This window comes from Pseudochaenichthys georgianus, chromosome 15 (genome assembly GCF_902827115.2).
Source record: "Pseudochaenichthys georgianus chromosome 15, fPseGeo1.2, whole genome shotgun sequence".
In the NCBI taxonomy this organism is placed as follows: Eukaryota; Metazoa; Chordata; class Actinopteri; order Perciformes; family Channichthyidae; genus Pseudochaenichthys; species Pseudochaenichthys georgianus.
In genome coordinates this window covers 26,457,791-26,470,903 of record NC_047517.1, presented here as the reverse complement: position 1 = coordinate 26,470,903, position 13,113 = coordinate 26,457,791, and the positions used below count along the sequence as shown (strand labels likewise).

The following is a 13,113-nucleotide window of genomic DNA, read 5'->3' as shown; positions in this document are numbered from 1 at the left end:
ATTTCTACTGATCATAATTCCATTGTTGAAGTATACGAAAATAGATTTATATTGTGCAATTTTCCAAACTCACATTGGTTTCGTTTCTCATACAGCATCTCTGTATAGTATGTGTATTCACTCTCTGTCCTAAACGGCTTGTTGGAGCCCCTGCCCCCCCCCTCCCTGTGAGCCCAGTGGCCGTCTGCGAGACAGCGAGACACCGCGGAACTCAGCCTGAGCACACACACAAACTCCCAGCCAGGCTGCGTGTGTGTGTGTGTTTCGGGCTGGGTTTCGTCCGACCCCACACCAGTGGGCCAGCTCACACTGTCCCGCTCCTCGCAGCAGCGAGCCTCGCAACGTCCCGTCGAGTGTGTGTGTGTGTGTGAGGAAGTCCGCAGATTGTTCCAAATGGACCACTCCGCGGAGCCGTTACGTTACGTCATTATACCCAAAGACGTCACTATACCCAAGAAGTAAATAATGGAAAAAGAGAAATCTCCAACGAGGCGTTCTGGGGCAGCATAGACAGGTCTTTTCTGTGTTTGAGTTTTACTCGCTACAGGGTGTACTTTGAGGGTTTGTGACTCTGCAGACCTTTTACATGCATAAAAAGCTACATAACACACAAGGGGACGTGTAATAACCAGAAAAGCATATGGGACCTTTAACAAGATCGCCAAGATTATGATGGGAGCAGAGAATGGTGGTATCATCGGCAAACAAAATGAATTTTAACAGGTCAGAGGTATTGATAATGTCATTAATATAAATAAGAAACAGTTTTGGACCTAAAATTGATCCTTGAGGGACTCCACATGTTATAGGAAGCTTGTTTGATTTTGCCTTGTCTATATCCACATATTGTAGCCTATTTATCAGATAACTCTTGACCCATTCTTTGGCTTGACCCCTTATGCCATAATGTTCTAATTTGTGTAGCAGTATAGTATGGTTCACAGTATCAAAAGCCTTTTTAAGGTCAATGAATAGCTGTAATCTTTTTTTTCTCAATGTTGTTGGTAATTTCTTCAACCAGTTCAATTACTGCTGAAGAAGTAGGGTGATTTTTCTGAAATCCATATTGGCTGGGGCATAGTATATTAAATTTGCTGAGGAATGACTCCAGACGGTTGTTGAAGAGTTTTTCCAGGATTTTTGAAAATTGTGGTAGTAAAGAAATGGGTCTATAGTTGTTAAGACTATATCAGGTATCAGGTATAACACATATACCACAAGTCCTCAAATGTCTGCAGGAATAAGTTAATGGCCCTATACTTCATGTAGAAAAATGTTGTCTTCAAAAGAAGAAAAAACTTTTGTTACCATATGTGTTGATTTGGTGTTTGAGCACTGTTCATAGGAGGCTTTGTACAGCTGGCTTATTCACACTGTGGCAGAATGGCCCATCAAGCCCCCGTAGAGAGGACACATGCTTTGGGTAATCAGCTCTGGAAAAGACCAGACGATGAACTTACACTGCAGCATTCTCCAAGAGGAAGATAGAAGATACAGACTGTACGACCTTTTAATAAAGACAAGAGGGTTAGCTACTCCCCTTAAAAACAACAAGGTGCCGCGTGACATATGCAGAACAAAGACCTGATTGTTCCTCCACCAGGGCATGATGGAAACAGTAGCCGCCACACCACTTTGTAAATCTGTCCCTTTAATGGCTGCTCCCACTGTTCTCACTGTGTGCAATGGTTGTGTGCATGAGATAAAAGTGTACAGGGATAATGTGTATATGGTAGAGTGCGTGGGTGTTGATTCAAGTTTGTTCATCCATGGCTTAGGATACACAGAGGATATTGTAGACTACTGGGTTTGGCTCTGAACCACTTGTTATTAAGTATCCGTTCATCAGGCGGAACCCCACAGGCGTGAGCGGGGCCTCAGAAGGCGTTATATAAGAGTGAGTTTGGCTTAGTTATTCCCTTCTGTGTCTCCAACCAGCCCATATGTCTCCTTGTTTCTCCCGTAATAGGAGCAAGCTCTCGCTGTGAAGGGAATGCAGCAAACTGGAATGTGTTTATGCAGAAACATACTGTACCCAGAGCTTGAGCCAGGTTGCACAGAAAATTAAGAGGCACTTTTTCAAGGTACTTTTCACCCACTGGGAAACAGACCTCATCCTTGGTACTTGTTCTGTTCTTTCCCTTAATATACTCTTCCTCTTCTCCTTTGATCACAGTTATAGCTTTTGGTTTAAAGCGCTGTTGGAGAGTTACAGGTCACACACTGCCGGAGTTTTCTGATCGGTGCAGGAGATTCTCAGAATGTGTTCCCTCCGATCCTTCTCAGTCCCCATGGGTTAGTGAAAAGCTCAGCAGAGTGTAGAGTCTTGAGGGGCCTTTAGCTTTAGTTCCTTCATCTGTGAAGGTTATCTCTGAAAGGCTTTGGTTGCAACCTACAAATATATCCCCTCCAGGTAAAGTCATATTGGCGTCTTGGTTCTGGTACCTCAGTGGGTAATCTCTTTAAGGGCCCCACTCCTGGAGAGAGTGAGTTTCTCGCCGGGTAAGCTGTGAATATGTGAAAGGCCCCTGACGCCCATGTGATCAGAGTGCTGTGAGACACCCCGAGTCCTGTGGTGTCAAGCCCAGTCTCCAGCCGTGGCACCTATATCCCCAGGCAAATCACAGCAGCTGGAGTTCACCCTCCCCATCCCAACCTCCTCCTTGTCACAGGAGCGCATACACACATGCGCACACACGTATATGTTCCCCTGACACACCGGGGGAGCAGGCAGGCATGGAGCTGGTCTCGGATTTTATCGGAGGTGACAGCTCCTCACACTTCAGTGTTTGGATCACCTCAAGTAGCTGGGCTATGAGGGGAAATGAGCACTGCTCCACTACAAAGTCCAGATTTAGATTGACTGAGCTTGTCCCCGGGCCTGTGGGCTGCTGCTGCTGCTGCTGCTGTACTGCTCCTCCGTCTGACAGAACACCCACTACTGCTGCGAGGGACTGGTGTGTGTATGTTTGTGTGTACGCCTGCGTTATGTATATGTGCGCATGTGTGTGTGGGACTTGGTGGAGCCTACTTTGAAGAGTCAGAGAGAGTGGGGGAACGAGAGCGATGTGTCAGGTTTGGTTAGAATTGAGGGTGGCATCAGAATATGCTTGGCACTAATATGGCACCAGTATCTCTGTCCCCGTCTCTGCTTTCTGTCACTTAGTTGCCATTCTCTTCCCGCCCTTGACAATGTCTCTTTGGATTATGTGATTGGACTTAGTGCTCGGAGCACCCCTCATCCCTCTGCGACACCGCCTCTCCCATAAGTCTCTCCTTTTCTGCCCTGTCTTCGTCCCGGCCCCCTCCTCCTCCCCTAATACACTTGATGTCTATTTAAAAAGCCTGGCGAAAGCTGTATCTGTTCTGCTGTCAGAGGATCATTGGCAGCACTAATGCCACTTGTCCTTGCCTCATTTGGTGAGAGGTGACACCTAGCTGCAGCCCGGCCACATTCATCAAGTGGCAGGGCTGTGACATCCGCGCAGAGCAGCCACAGAGCGCAGGGCAGCCCCCTCTCTGGACAGCAACACCTCTCATTACGAAAAGAAAACACGGACGGCCATCTTGAATCCCTGCTCTGGGATAAATATAGCGGGCATGTTGCTTCTTTTTAAGAATTGTAACTAATGTATGTACATGAGCAAACATTTGCTCAACTTTTACTATGAGATACATCCATCTCAGTTGCTCCGGCACCATCAAATATATTGCATAATTGGTGCACTGAAGAAAGTTCTGAACTCCAAAATGTATCTTTATTATCAAGCATATTTTATAGGTCTAATAAATAAATGTCAATACCATGCCTGCTAATTATTGAATAATTGTTGCTGTGATGGGTCAGCGTGTGTCTGTGTGGGTGTGTGTGGGTGGCTGGGAGCTTGTTACTGTCAGTCCCTGCCCCGAGGCCACACTGGTCTCTCTTTAGAACAAGATGCTCTTATTTCCCAGCAGTACCTCCCAGCCTACAGTTCATGCCTGCCATTTGAAGCTAGACCCTTTGGATTTGTTGTACAGTGTTAAAAAAAACATGTCTTTGTTTGCTTTGGACGTGTTTTACTGAAATTCATCGTGTTTGTCCTTAAGGTCCAACGAATTCAATGCAGGTAATACATCCTAAAATGTTGTTTTTAAATGTCTCTATATTGGTACATTGTTTATAGATCCCTTGAGAGGTCTCGCCCTACAGGTTCGGGAACATTGCTGTTCATCTATAAATTATACACTGCTATTATATATGTGAATATGGCAAGAAACTAGGGACTGGTAATGTCTAGTTGTTGTTTTTTAAGTTTGTTTCTAAAATATACCAAGAGTTACAGTGCTAATCCTGATAGAAAAGGAGGTTAATTCATTCAAATGTATTTATTTTGTCAATTTCTCAGTTGTTTTACACGCTAAAAGCTCAATTGACTGTCTCCCTCTGTTTTTAGGGATATTCGCCAAGTGTCGCTACGTCTACTACGGCAAGCACTCAGAAGGCAACAGATTCATCCGAAACGACCAACTCTGATGGACAGCCGCTGAAGAAAAAAGAGTGACAAGAGATGTGAATCTCCTATTTATTAAAGACTGGTGATATTTGAGTTACCTGATCTCCCACTGGAAAAAAAGATTTAAAGTTCACAAATAATATTTTGTTATTCAAGTGGAAGGTTTTAGTTTTAGTTTTTTAAGTTTGCATTCCAGCCCTATAGTTACGGCCCTCTCTGCTGAGCTGGGTCTGATTCTGCTTTCCTGCTTCCAGCTCAGAGTCAGAGATGACACTCCCACTGACATGATTGCCTCTAAGCATCAGCATCCGCACAACTACAGACACACACACAAGCACACAAGCACGCAAAGACAGCATATCTCTTTCTTTCTTCTCTATTCTTTTCAGTGACAAACACACCCAAACAATTGCATCCTTTTCTTTGACAGCCATGATGGATCACCCGTCCACTATGCCACTAATCAAGGGTGAAAGGGGTGACGGTCACACACCTGGGGCTTGACATGGACTCATCTCTCTTGTGCTCTCTTTCTCTCTCCCCCTCTGTCTCCATTTCTCACACACACACACACACACACACACACACACACACACACACACATAACTGCTGTTTAAAACATTTAAGGCATAAACATGTTTATAAAGCCGTGTTAAACTTTTCTAAGTGTTTTAGTCCAAACTTAAAGGGGACCTATCATGCAAAATGCACTTTGTGATGTATTTTATACATAAATATGTGTTCCCGGTGCGTCGGGGAACTCACGCATTGTCAGAAAATAAAACCCTCTCTCTTTTCCTCCGTACCCAAATCTTTTAAAAACGGGTATACAACGAGTGGATACAGATTTCCATCCGAACTGACGTGTCCATCCGTGGTGACGTCGGCGGACCCACAGAAAGTTGCTATCAGAAACAATGCCTGTCGTGTTTTGGACATCTTTGTTTACATTAGCAAGCCTCGCTAACACTCAGAGCTAACCTGTGCTGTAGAGCACATGTGTTTAAAAAGCAGGAAATAAAAAAAGGAACTCACCTTGTGATAAACCTGCAAGAGAAAAAGCATTTGAGCTCCATACTATTTCAGAAATAATCCTTGACGTGGTTTAAACAGGATGGCGTTTTATCACAACCGAATTTAACTTTATCTCCGGTAGAATTCTGATCAGGCTTTAGCTCCGCCTCCTCTTATTTATTTTGTTCAAGCCAAGGACCCAAAATCTGCGTTTCTCTAACAGGGCTGCAAAAGAGGGGTTTGAGCAGTATGAGGCATGGCTACAATGGGTGAACTGTTTGGTATTTTGAAAAAAAAACTTCACATACATGTTTTATATAGGTATGGCCCTGCAATATATGTTTCAAATATAGCATGATAGGTCCACTTTAAGGCAAGCTCAGTCTACAGTATCTTGTTAAGTTTGTGTCAGACTGAAGAATGCTTTTCCCTCTTTTGTTTGAATGAATTTGATCTGTTTCTCTTAGAGAATATGAGCCAAATTATGGTCAGTTTCTGTTGCAGGTGTGTACTGTATGTTAAAGTACATGTGTAAATAGGTATTCAATGCAGCTTTTAATGTATAAACATTCCAATACCAGCTTCAAAGAAGAACAGAGTTGTAATCTAGGGTCCTTCTCAGGTCGATTATTTTCATTTCCTCGCTCCTCTGTATCACCGGAAGTTGAGTTGTCTGCGCCATATGGGCATAGATATGTCTCATAATTATTTGTTGGAACATAAAAATAATTTGTGTGTAAATATGTGATTTGTAAATGTAAAACACCATCCACAAATGCATTTAAAAGATTTGCAAACTCACAAATAAATTTGCAAATGTAAAACGGATCTGCAAATACGCTAAATATTTTCACAAATAAAAAAAAGATCTGTATCTCTTTAACATTTACAACTTTCGATCAGGCATTTGTGAATCCATTTTGTATTTGTCGACCAAAAATGCGCTTGCGGATCTCAAATCTCTGCTCGTGGATCTCACATTTCTGCTTGTGCATCGTCTTTTTACACATACGGAATTTTGAGACATATTTTCCGCCGGTCTTTTCTAAAATCTACTCGTGTCACTCGGTTATTTTCGGAAACCACGTGATGGCCTTCTGATGACGACATTTCCGCATGATTTCAAAGTAAGAGCATGATGGTTTGTTTAATGCTCTGTTTTTTTATTATAATGAACAGCGGAACGTTAGATGCATTCTTTATCATCATCATCATCATCATCATCATGTTATAGTGATACAGTTAGTTTGTGTTAGTTTATTGGATCAATATAGCATATATCGAGCACTTTCGTTGATGTTGAAGTACAGGCTATACGCCACTTTCAGATCCCGGGGGAAGCAGCTGGCAGCGAAGCAGCCCAGATAAAACTCTTTCTTCATTGTTTGTTGTGTATTCAGTCAAAATTCAGACCAAGGTTAAAGCTAGACTCAGCTTTCTATATAGGAATCGCTCCTCATTCACTTCATCTGCTAAACTCTCTCTGGTCCAGATGACTGTCCTTCCTCTGTTCGACTACGATGATACCATCTACCGCTCGGCGTGTAAAGGAGCTCTCGATCATTTAGACGTTCTGTATCACTCCGCCATCCGCTTCGCCACCAATGCCCCCTACAGGACACACCACTGTGACCTGTACTCTCTGGTTAACTGGCCCTCTCTTGAGACCAGACGCAACATCCACTGGCTGATGTTTGTTTACAAAACACTCCTAGGCCTCACCCCCTTCTACCTCACACAATTACTGCAACTCCGCACACCCCCGACGCACAACACCCGGTCAGCTACAAGCATCCTGTTAAAGATCCCCAAAGCCCATACATCCTTTGGCCGCTCCGCCTTTCAATTTGCAGCAGCAGATAGCTGGAATGTGATTCAAAAAACGTTGAAAATTAAAACCTTTGTCTCCCCTCGCACCTTCAATGTCACTATTATTGACACCCTGGTACACACATGTAGCTGCTTTGCCTGATGCTGATTTTAATGACTGATTGAACCACAGCAATATTGTTTTAGAGTTTTTATATGTTTAACTGCTATGCCATCTTTGCTTTATGTGTTTGTGTTGTCTCCTGGGTTCTGTAGTGCCCGGAGTCTGTCTTTTTATTTATTTTTCCTCCCAAACCCCATCCCCTCAGGAAGCCTTTGCCTCCTGTCAGGTCATCATTGTAAATAAGAATTTGTTCTTAATTGATTTTCCTGGATAAATAAAGGTTCTACTACTACTTTGAATCATAAATCTAATCGATAGATTTATGATCAATAGAAGCATAAGTTCATTCATGATGGCTCACTTCAGTGATAGTGATGACATCGTTTGCAAAATTATTAACAGAGTCATTTTCAAGATTGAGTTACAATGATAAACTGGAGTGGCAAAGCATCAGCTGCATGACCCCGCCATGAAGTACTTCATCCAAAAGGACAGGAGGATGGACTTTGTGTTTAAGTGATTTGATCATCAAAGGTAGGCCTAAGTCATTTTCAATGTGGGCTGTCGTGCCGACTTAATTCATTTGTAATTGTTACTTGGCTGTGGGTGCCCTTTCATGATAGGTGTTTATATAAATGGTGTTGTTTTGTGTGGTAGAGGGTCGCTGTCATTGATGCGTTTTGCACCCCGGGCCGCTGTTTTGATATTCCGCTGAAGTATACTCTGTGACGTAATAACTCTTCTTTTTTTTCGAGGGAAGGGGGGTCAGAGGGCCTAGGTATAAAAGTCATGGCTCGCCACTGATTTTAAGAATGGCGTTTATCTTTTGTGAGAATGAGTTCTTGTTTTATTTAATGTATTTGGGTCTACAACAGATGACACAAATGTGTCTGTCTGTAAATGTGTACTAACAGAGGCGGGGGTGTTTGTGAAAATAACGGGGACAGAGATGGCTGCTGTCAGACGAACAGCTGTGCGGCTTCATCACAAACGGACGTCGCTTCACGTGACACTCCGGAAGAAAGGACGTCCCATTGCTCTTAAAACTAATTTCCCTGCTTCTCGTGGTTTCCTTGCTTCTCTGGTGGGAGGGACTAAACGCAGGGAAACGACGCAAGTTAGGGACGCAAGGATTCCATTTAATCGACCTGAGAAGGACCCCTAGTATGCATTCCAGGCATGGTGTCATTTTCTCCTTGTTTTAATTGTTCCCGACTCTGTGCCATAACTACTTCATACTGAAATGGTCCCTTCACTAACAAAGCAAAAGGCTTACTCTTCAGAAAATTGTAACCACTGTCATATTTTCTCTACAATTGTAGTGTCCAAATGCACTATTTTAAATATATATATATATATATTTTAGAATTATTGTATGATCACTATGGTTTACGGTGTACTGTTCATGTGTTTATTATAATGTTTAATGTGCAACAACCTGAGGTAACTGCTATGATATGTTACCATCTAGTTACCGTTCTACAGGCAACCTTCCATTCTGAAACTTGCACATGTATAATGTGATTTGGATTATCTGATATGAGATTGCCTTTGCTGGATGTCTTCAAGTGATTAAAAGGGTTCAACTAAGGTGTCTGTTGTCAATTCGCTATTATAAGCTTGACCCAAGTCTCATTGGTAAACAGGTACATTTTCTCTTAAACCTTATACTACAGTATACTAAAAAGGAGCATACAATTGGATAAATAAGACTTTACACTGCACAAGATGTATGAGGGTTTGAAAATTGATTATTTTTTAATGCTGTATCAGCATTCCCACACTATCTGTTCTTCAACGCACAAAATTCTTTATTATTCGACCGGGTTATTTTGCACCTCTTCTTCTCCCACATTCCACATCGCAGAAACTCCGTTCGAACATCAAAAACGTTCAGCTCGGTCGGGAATCGATTGCTATTACTTTTCTCATTCATAAATGTCATAATCCCAGAGATACATCCCATAATTCATCCCATTTTTAACATGGAAGTCAATGGAGAAACTCTTCAGACTTGAACAATCTTCATTCAACTTCAACTGCCAACTGCTCTTTCATAATTTCACTCAGAAATCATTCCAACTTTAAAATGTTACACATCTTTCTGACATTATTCGTGTAACACAACTGATTCATACTTTTAGAGATATTAAACATTATTCAGACTTTGGCAAAGAGGCCTTCTTCAGATTTTAGAGTGTGTGATGTCACAGCTAGAGTGGAGGACAGATTACATTTTGCCTCTGGTTAATCTGCCAAAAATGCCACATTATTAACCCGAAAGTACACAAAAAGTACACTTCAGATGCTCAAGTTCCTTGAGATGCTTCACGCTTTGAAATGTCACCGATATCTGTTACGCTTCTTCAACAAACCTTTCACATGTAAGAGGTTTTTCTCTCAATCAGAACAATGAAAATGCTCTCCTCTCACTGATTACTGCACATCACCATGGAAACCTTTGATCTCTGGACACGTCTTTAGCTCAAATATAAACACCTGTGTCATGGAACACGATGATGTCATAACTCCAACTGACATGCTCAGAGCAGCAGACTTCAGATAATGGTTAACACAGCTCTACGTCAATTATGGGGTGTCATCATATGCCGTTTCAATTTAAACGCATCCCTCGCCATAAAGCAAGATGTCGATGTAACTCCAATGGACACGGTCCGATCGTTCCCCAAACTTCGCTTGTATATCACCGGTCCATGCCTCAACAGCTCAATGCCAAATCTGAGATCTCACCATAGGATGTTGCCATGGAAACGCATCCCCCGGCATAAAACATGATGTTGTTGTGATACCTATGCAAATGGTCTAAAACAGCACCAGACTTCAGATAATGGTTAATGGTCCGGCCCTCAACAGCTCTACGCCAAATCTGAGATCTCACCATAGGTTGTTTCCATAGAAACGCATCCCTTGCCGGAAAACACGATATTGCTATAACTCCTATGAAAATGGTCAAAAAGTGCTCAAACTTCACGTGTGCTAGCAGTCCAGCCGTGAAGACATCTACGTGACAGTTTTGAAATTTCTTCAAATGCTGTTGCCATGGCAACACAATGCTCGCTATGAAACACGGTTTTCTCATAACTTCAGTGAAAATGCTCCAAACGGCCCAAAACTTCACAGGTTTGGTAACGATGCAGCCATCAAAACATATAAGCGTATTATTGGGTGTCATCAAATACTGTTGCCATGGCGACAGATCATTCATCATCAAGTTAGTTCAATAGTTTGCAGTTCAAATATTCTGCTGCTTTTTCAAGCTTTTTTACTTTCTTTTCTTCTCTTATCACACATTCAAGCCCCCAGTGTTCATGTGTCATTTCAATCTAAATTCTTCACTTTCTTCTTACACATTACATTTCAGAATAGTAATTCAGCATCAGCTTTTCAGCATAAGGCATTCCCACTAGCAATGATGATGTTGTTAAACATTCCTCTATTAGGGAGGCATGTGAAAAAGTTGTTTTCACAAATTCATGTGCATCACATTAATAATATGTTCCTGCCAAAAGAGTCAATCAGAATTGTTATAGTCCTGTGTTTATTCATCATTACAACCATAAAAAAGACTACAAATATATCCCAGACTGACTTCTCAGGTCTAGCCGAATGGACTGATTATATACTTAGAGGTGAAGTAGCTGAACAAACCATTGTGATGAATTTGAGGGAAGGGACTTGCTGTTTATGGGATTTGAACAAAACCATGTTGAACTTCAATCCTGTGTGTCAATCATCCACAGACACAAAGGAAAGGTCAGAGATGGCCTAATGCAATTTGTCTCTGTTTATTTCTTATTTATAGTTTAACAATGTTGTGCTTGTAAGAGTATACATGCTCGCTGGCCTAAGCTTATACGCCACTTTTGTGTGACCATATTCCAGCTGACATGCCATTCAGGAGCCTGGTCACTAGTGCCAGCGTTTCAAAATGACAAGATTTATTTGTCTGTGTTTTGACATGCTCAGAGGAAACTGGGGCTGACAGCCGGAGGAGGTAGGAAGAGGGGAGCCACAACAAGTCCCGTCCCCCCCCCTCACGACACAAAATGTCATCCTTCCCCTGGCTGCGGCGCGCGCCCAGCCATCCTGCTGAAAAGAGCAGACATTTAAAACTTTGTGACATGTGTCACAGGCACTGCCATTGAGCCAGTGCCACTGACAGAGCTCGAATTGACAGGCCCCGAGCCACCGGAGCTGGCTGGGGGGGACACCAAGTTTGGTGTGTGTCACTTCCTATCCTCGTCAGGGACGTATCCTAAGCTGCCATACCAACACAAACTGCATTATGGGATGGGCGGAGAGTGCCAGAGTAGGTTGACATATGCTTGACGTGCGCCTTTGTTCTTGTAAGGGAATGAACACGAGGCCTGGCATCACGGACAGTAGATTAATTAAGGTGTGAGCCGCGGCTTTCTACCTGTAGGCGATGCCCTCCATGACCCCTACCTCTGTCGCTGCTGCTGCTCCTTGGGAACTTCCTGGCTGAACAAATGGCACGCCACTTTATCAGAGCAGATCAGTGACATTCTATAGTAGCTGCAGGCTGCTCTGCCACATGTGTGCACTCGAAAGGCAGGCATACCGTATATTTCCTGTGTATATCCATACTTGAGTGAGCAACTGCTGGATGCCTGTGTATAATATCTGTATTGAATTTCAAATACCTTTAATGTATTTTTATTATGTGGCATTGAAAACATAACACCAAAAACTAAATATTTGAAACTTGCATTTTCTAAAAGTCTATATTAAAGTTTGGTTTAATCCTAAATATAAAATAATGTTTGGAGTATCCAGTGCATTCACATTTGTGAGAAGTGATGTTGGATGTGCTTTTAAGCAGCAGTGACACTGGTATGCACTCATCTTTGACATTGTTTACAGTTGAGATTCAGTCGTTTTAGGAGGTGTGTGGCGCAGTGGGTTGTGCGTAGGTGTTCGGCTCAGGGGGTCTCAGTTTCAAACCCCACTGCAGTCAGCATGTCGTGGGCAAGACACTTCACCCCAAATTGCTCCTGTGGGGATTGTCCACAGTATTGAGTATGTACGTCGCTTTGGATAAAAGCGTCTAACAAGTAACATGTAATGTAATGTTTTACCAGCAGGTAACATGATTGCTAAACAGGAAGGTTAACTGAGTTAATACTGTAGATTATATCCTGCAAAAAAGACATTACAATTGAATATTGTTGAGCGTTCTGTGATTTAGAAATATAAATTATCTGTATATTTTTGGTAAGTGTTTGTGATCCATAAAGTGTTGATGCAATGTTGAAGATTATTTGTTAATAAATGTTGTATTTGGTCAATTATTTTAGTCTTTATCAAATGTAAGACCCTTATAGGAAAGGTTTGTTCGGAACTTATTTCAGAACTAACTTTTTTTATAAGGGATCAAAAAAGTTTGTTCGGAACTTAGTTCAGAACTAACTTTTTTTATAAGGCATCAAAAAAGAGCACATAAGAGCAGTAGCGTGGCGTGGGGAAAAAATTAGGGGAAGCCAATAATACGTCCTTTCTTTTGGGTCGGGGGTGTGGTGGTCAATGTAATAACGTAACCAGATGAGTGATTACAGCACCCGGTATCATTTTACACACATTTGTATCAGATGCAGGACTTACACACGCCTGTTATCTAACCGACAGGTC

The 13,113-nt window shown here is 42.2% G+C and overlaps 1 protein-coding gene across 3 annotated transcripts in view; it reads left to right on the top strand.

Annotated features, from left to right (window-relative positions):
* lrmda (leucine rich melanocyte differentiation associated) overlaps window positions 1-9,033 on the top strand; it is a 243,406-nt gene extending 234,373 nt beyond the window's left edge. For all 3 annotated transcript variants that reach the window (XM_034101314.2, XM_034101313.2, XM_034101315.2), the window contains one exon: window positions 4,437-9,033. In XM_034101314.2, coding sequence (XP_033957205.1) covers window positions 4,437-4,544 — 108 coding nt within the window. In that variant the 3' untranslated portion in view covers window positions 4,545-9,033. The remainder of the gene's footprint in view (window positions 1-4,436) is intronic.
* Window positions 9,034-13,113: the final 4,080 nt, after the last annotated feature.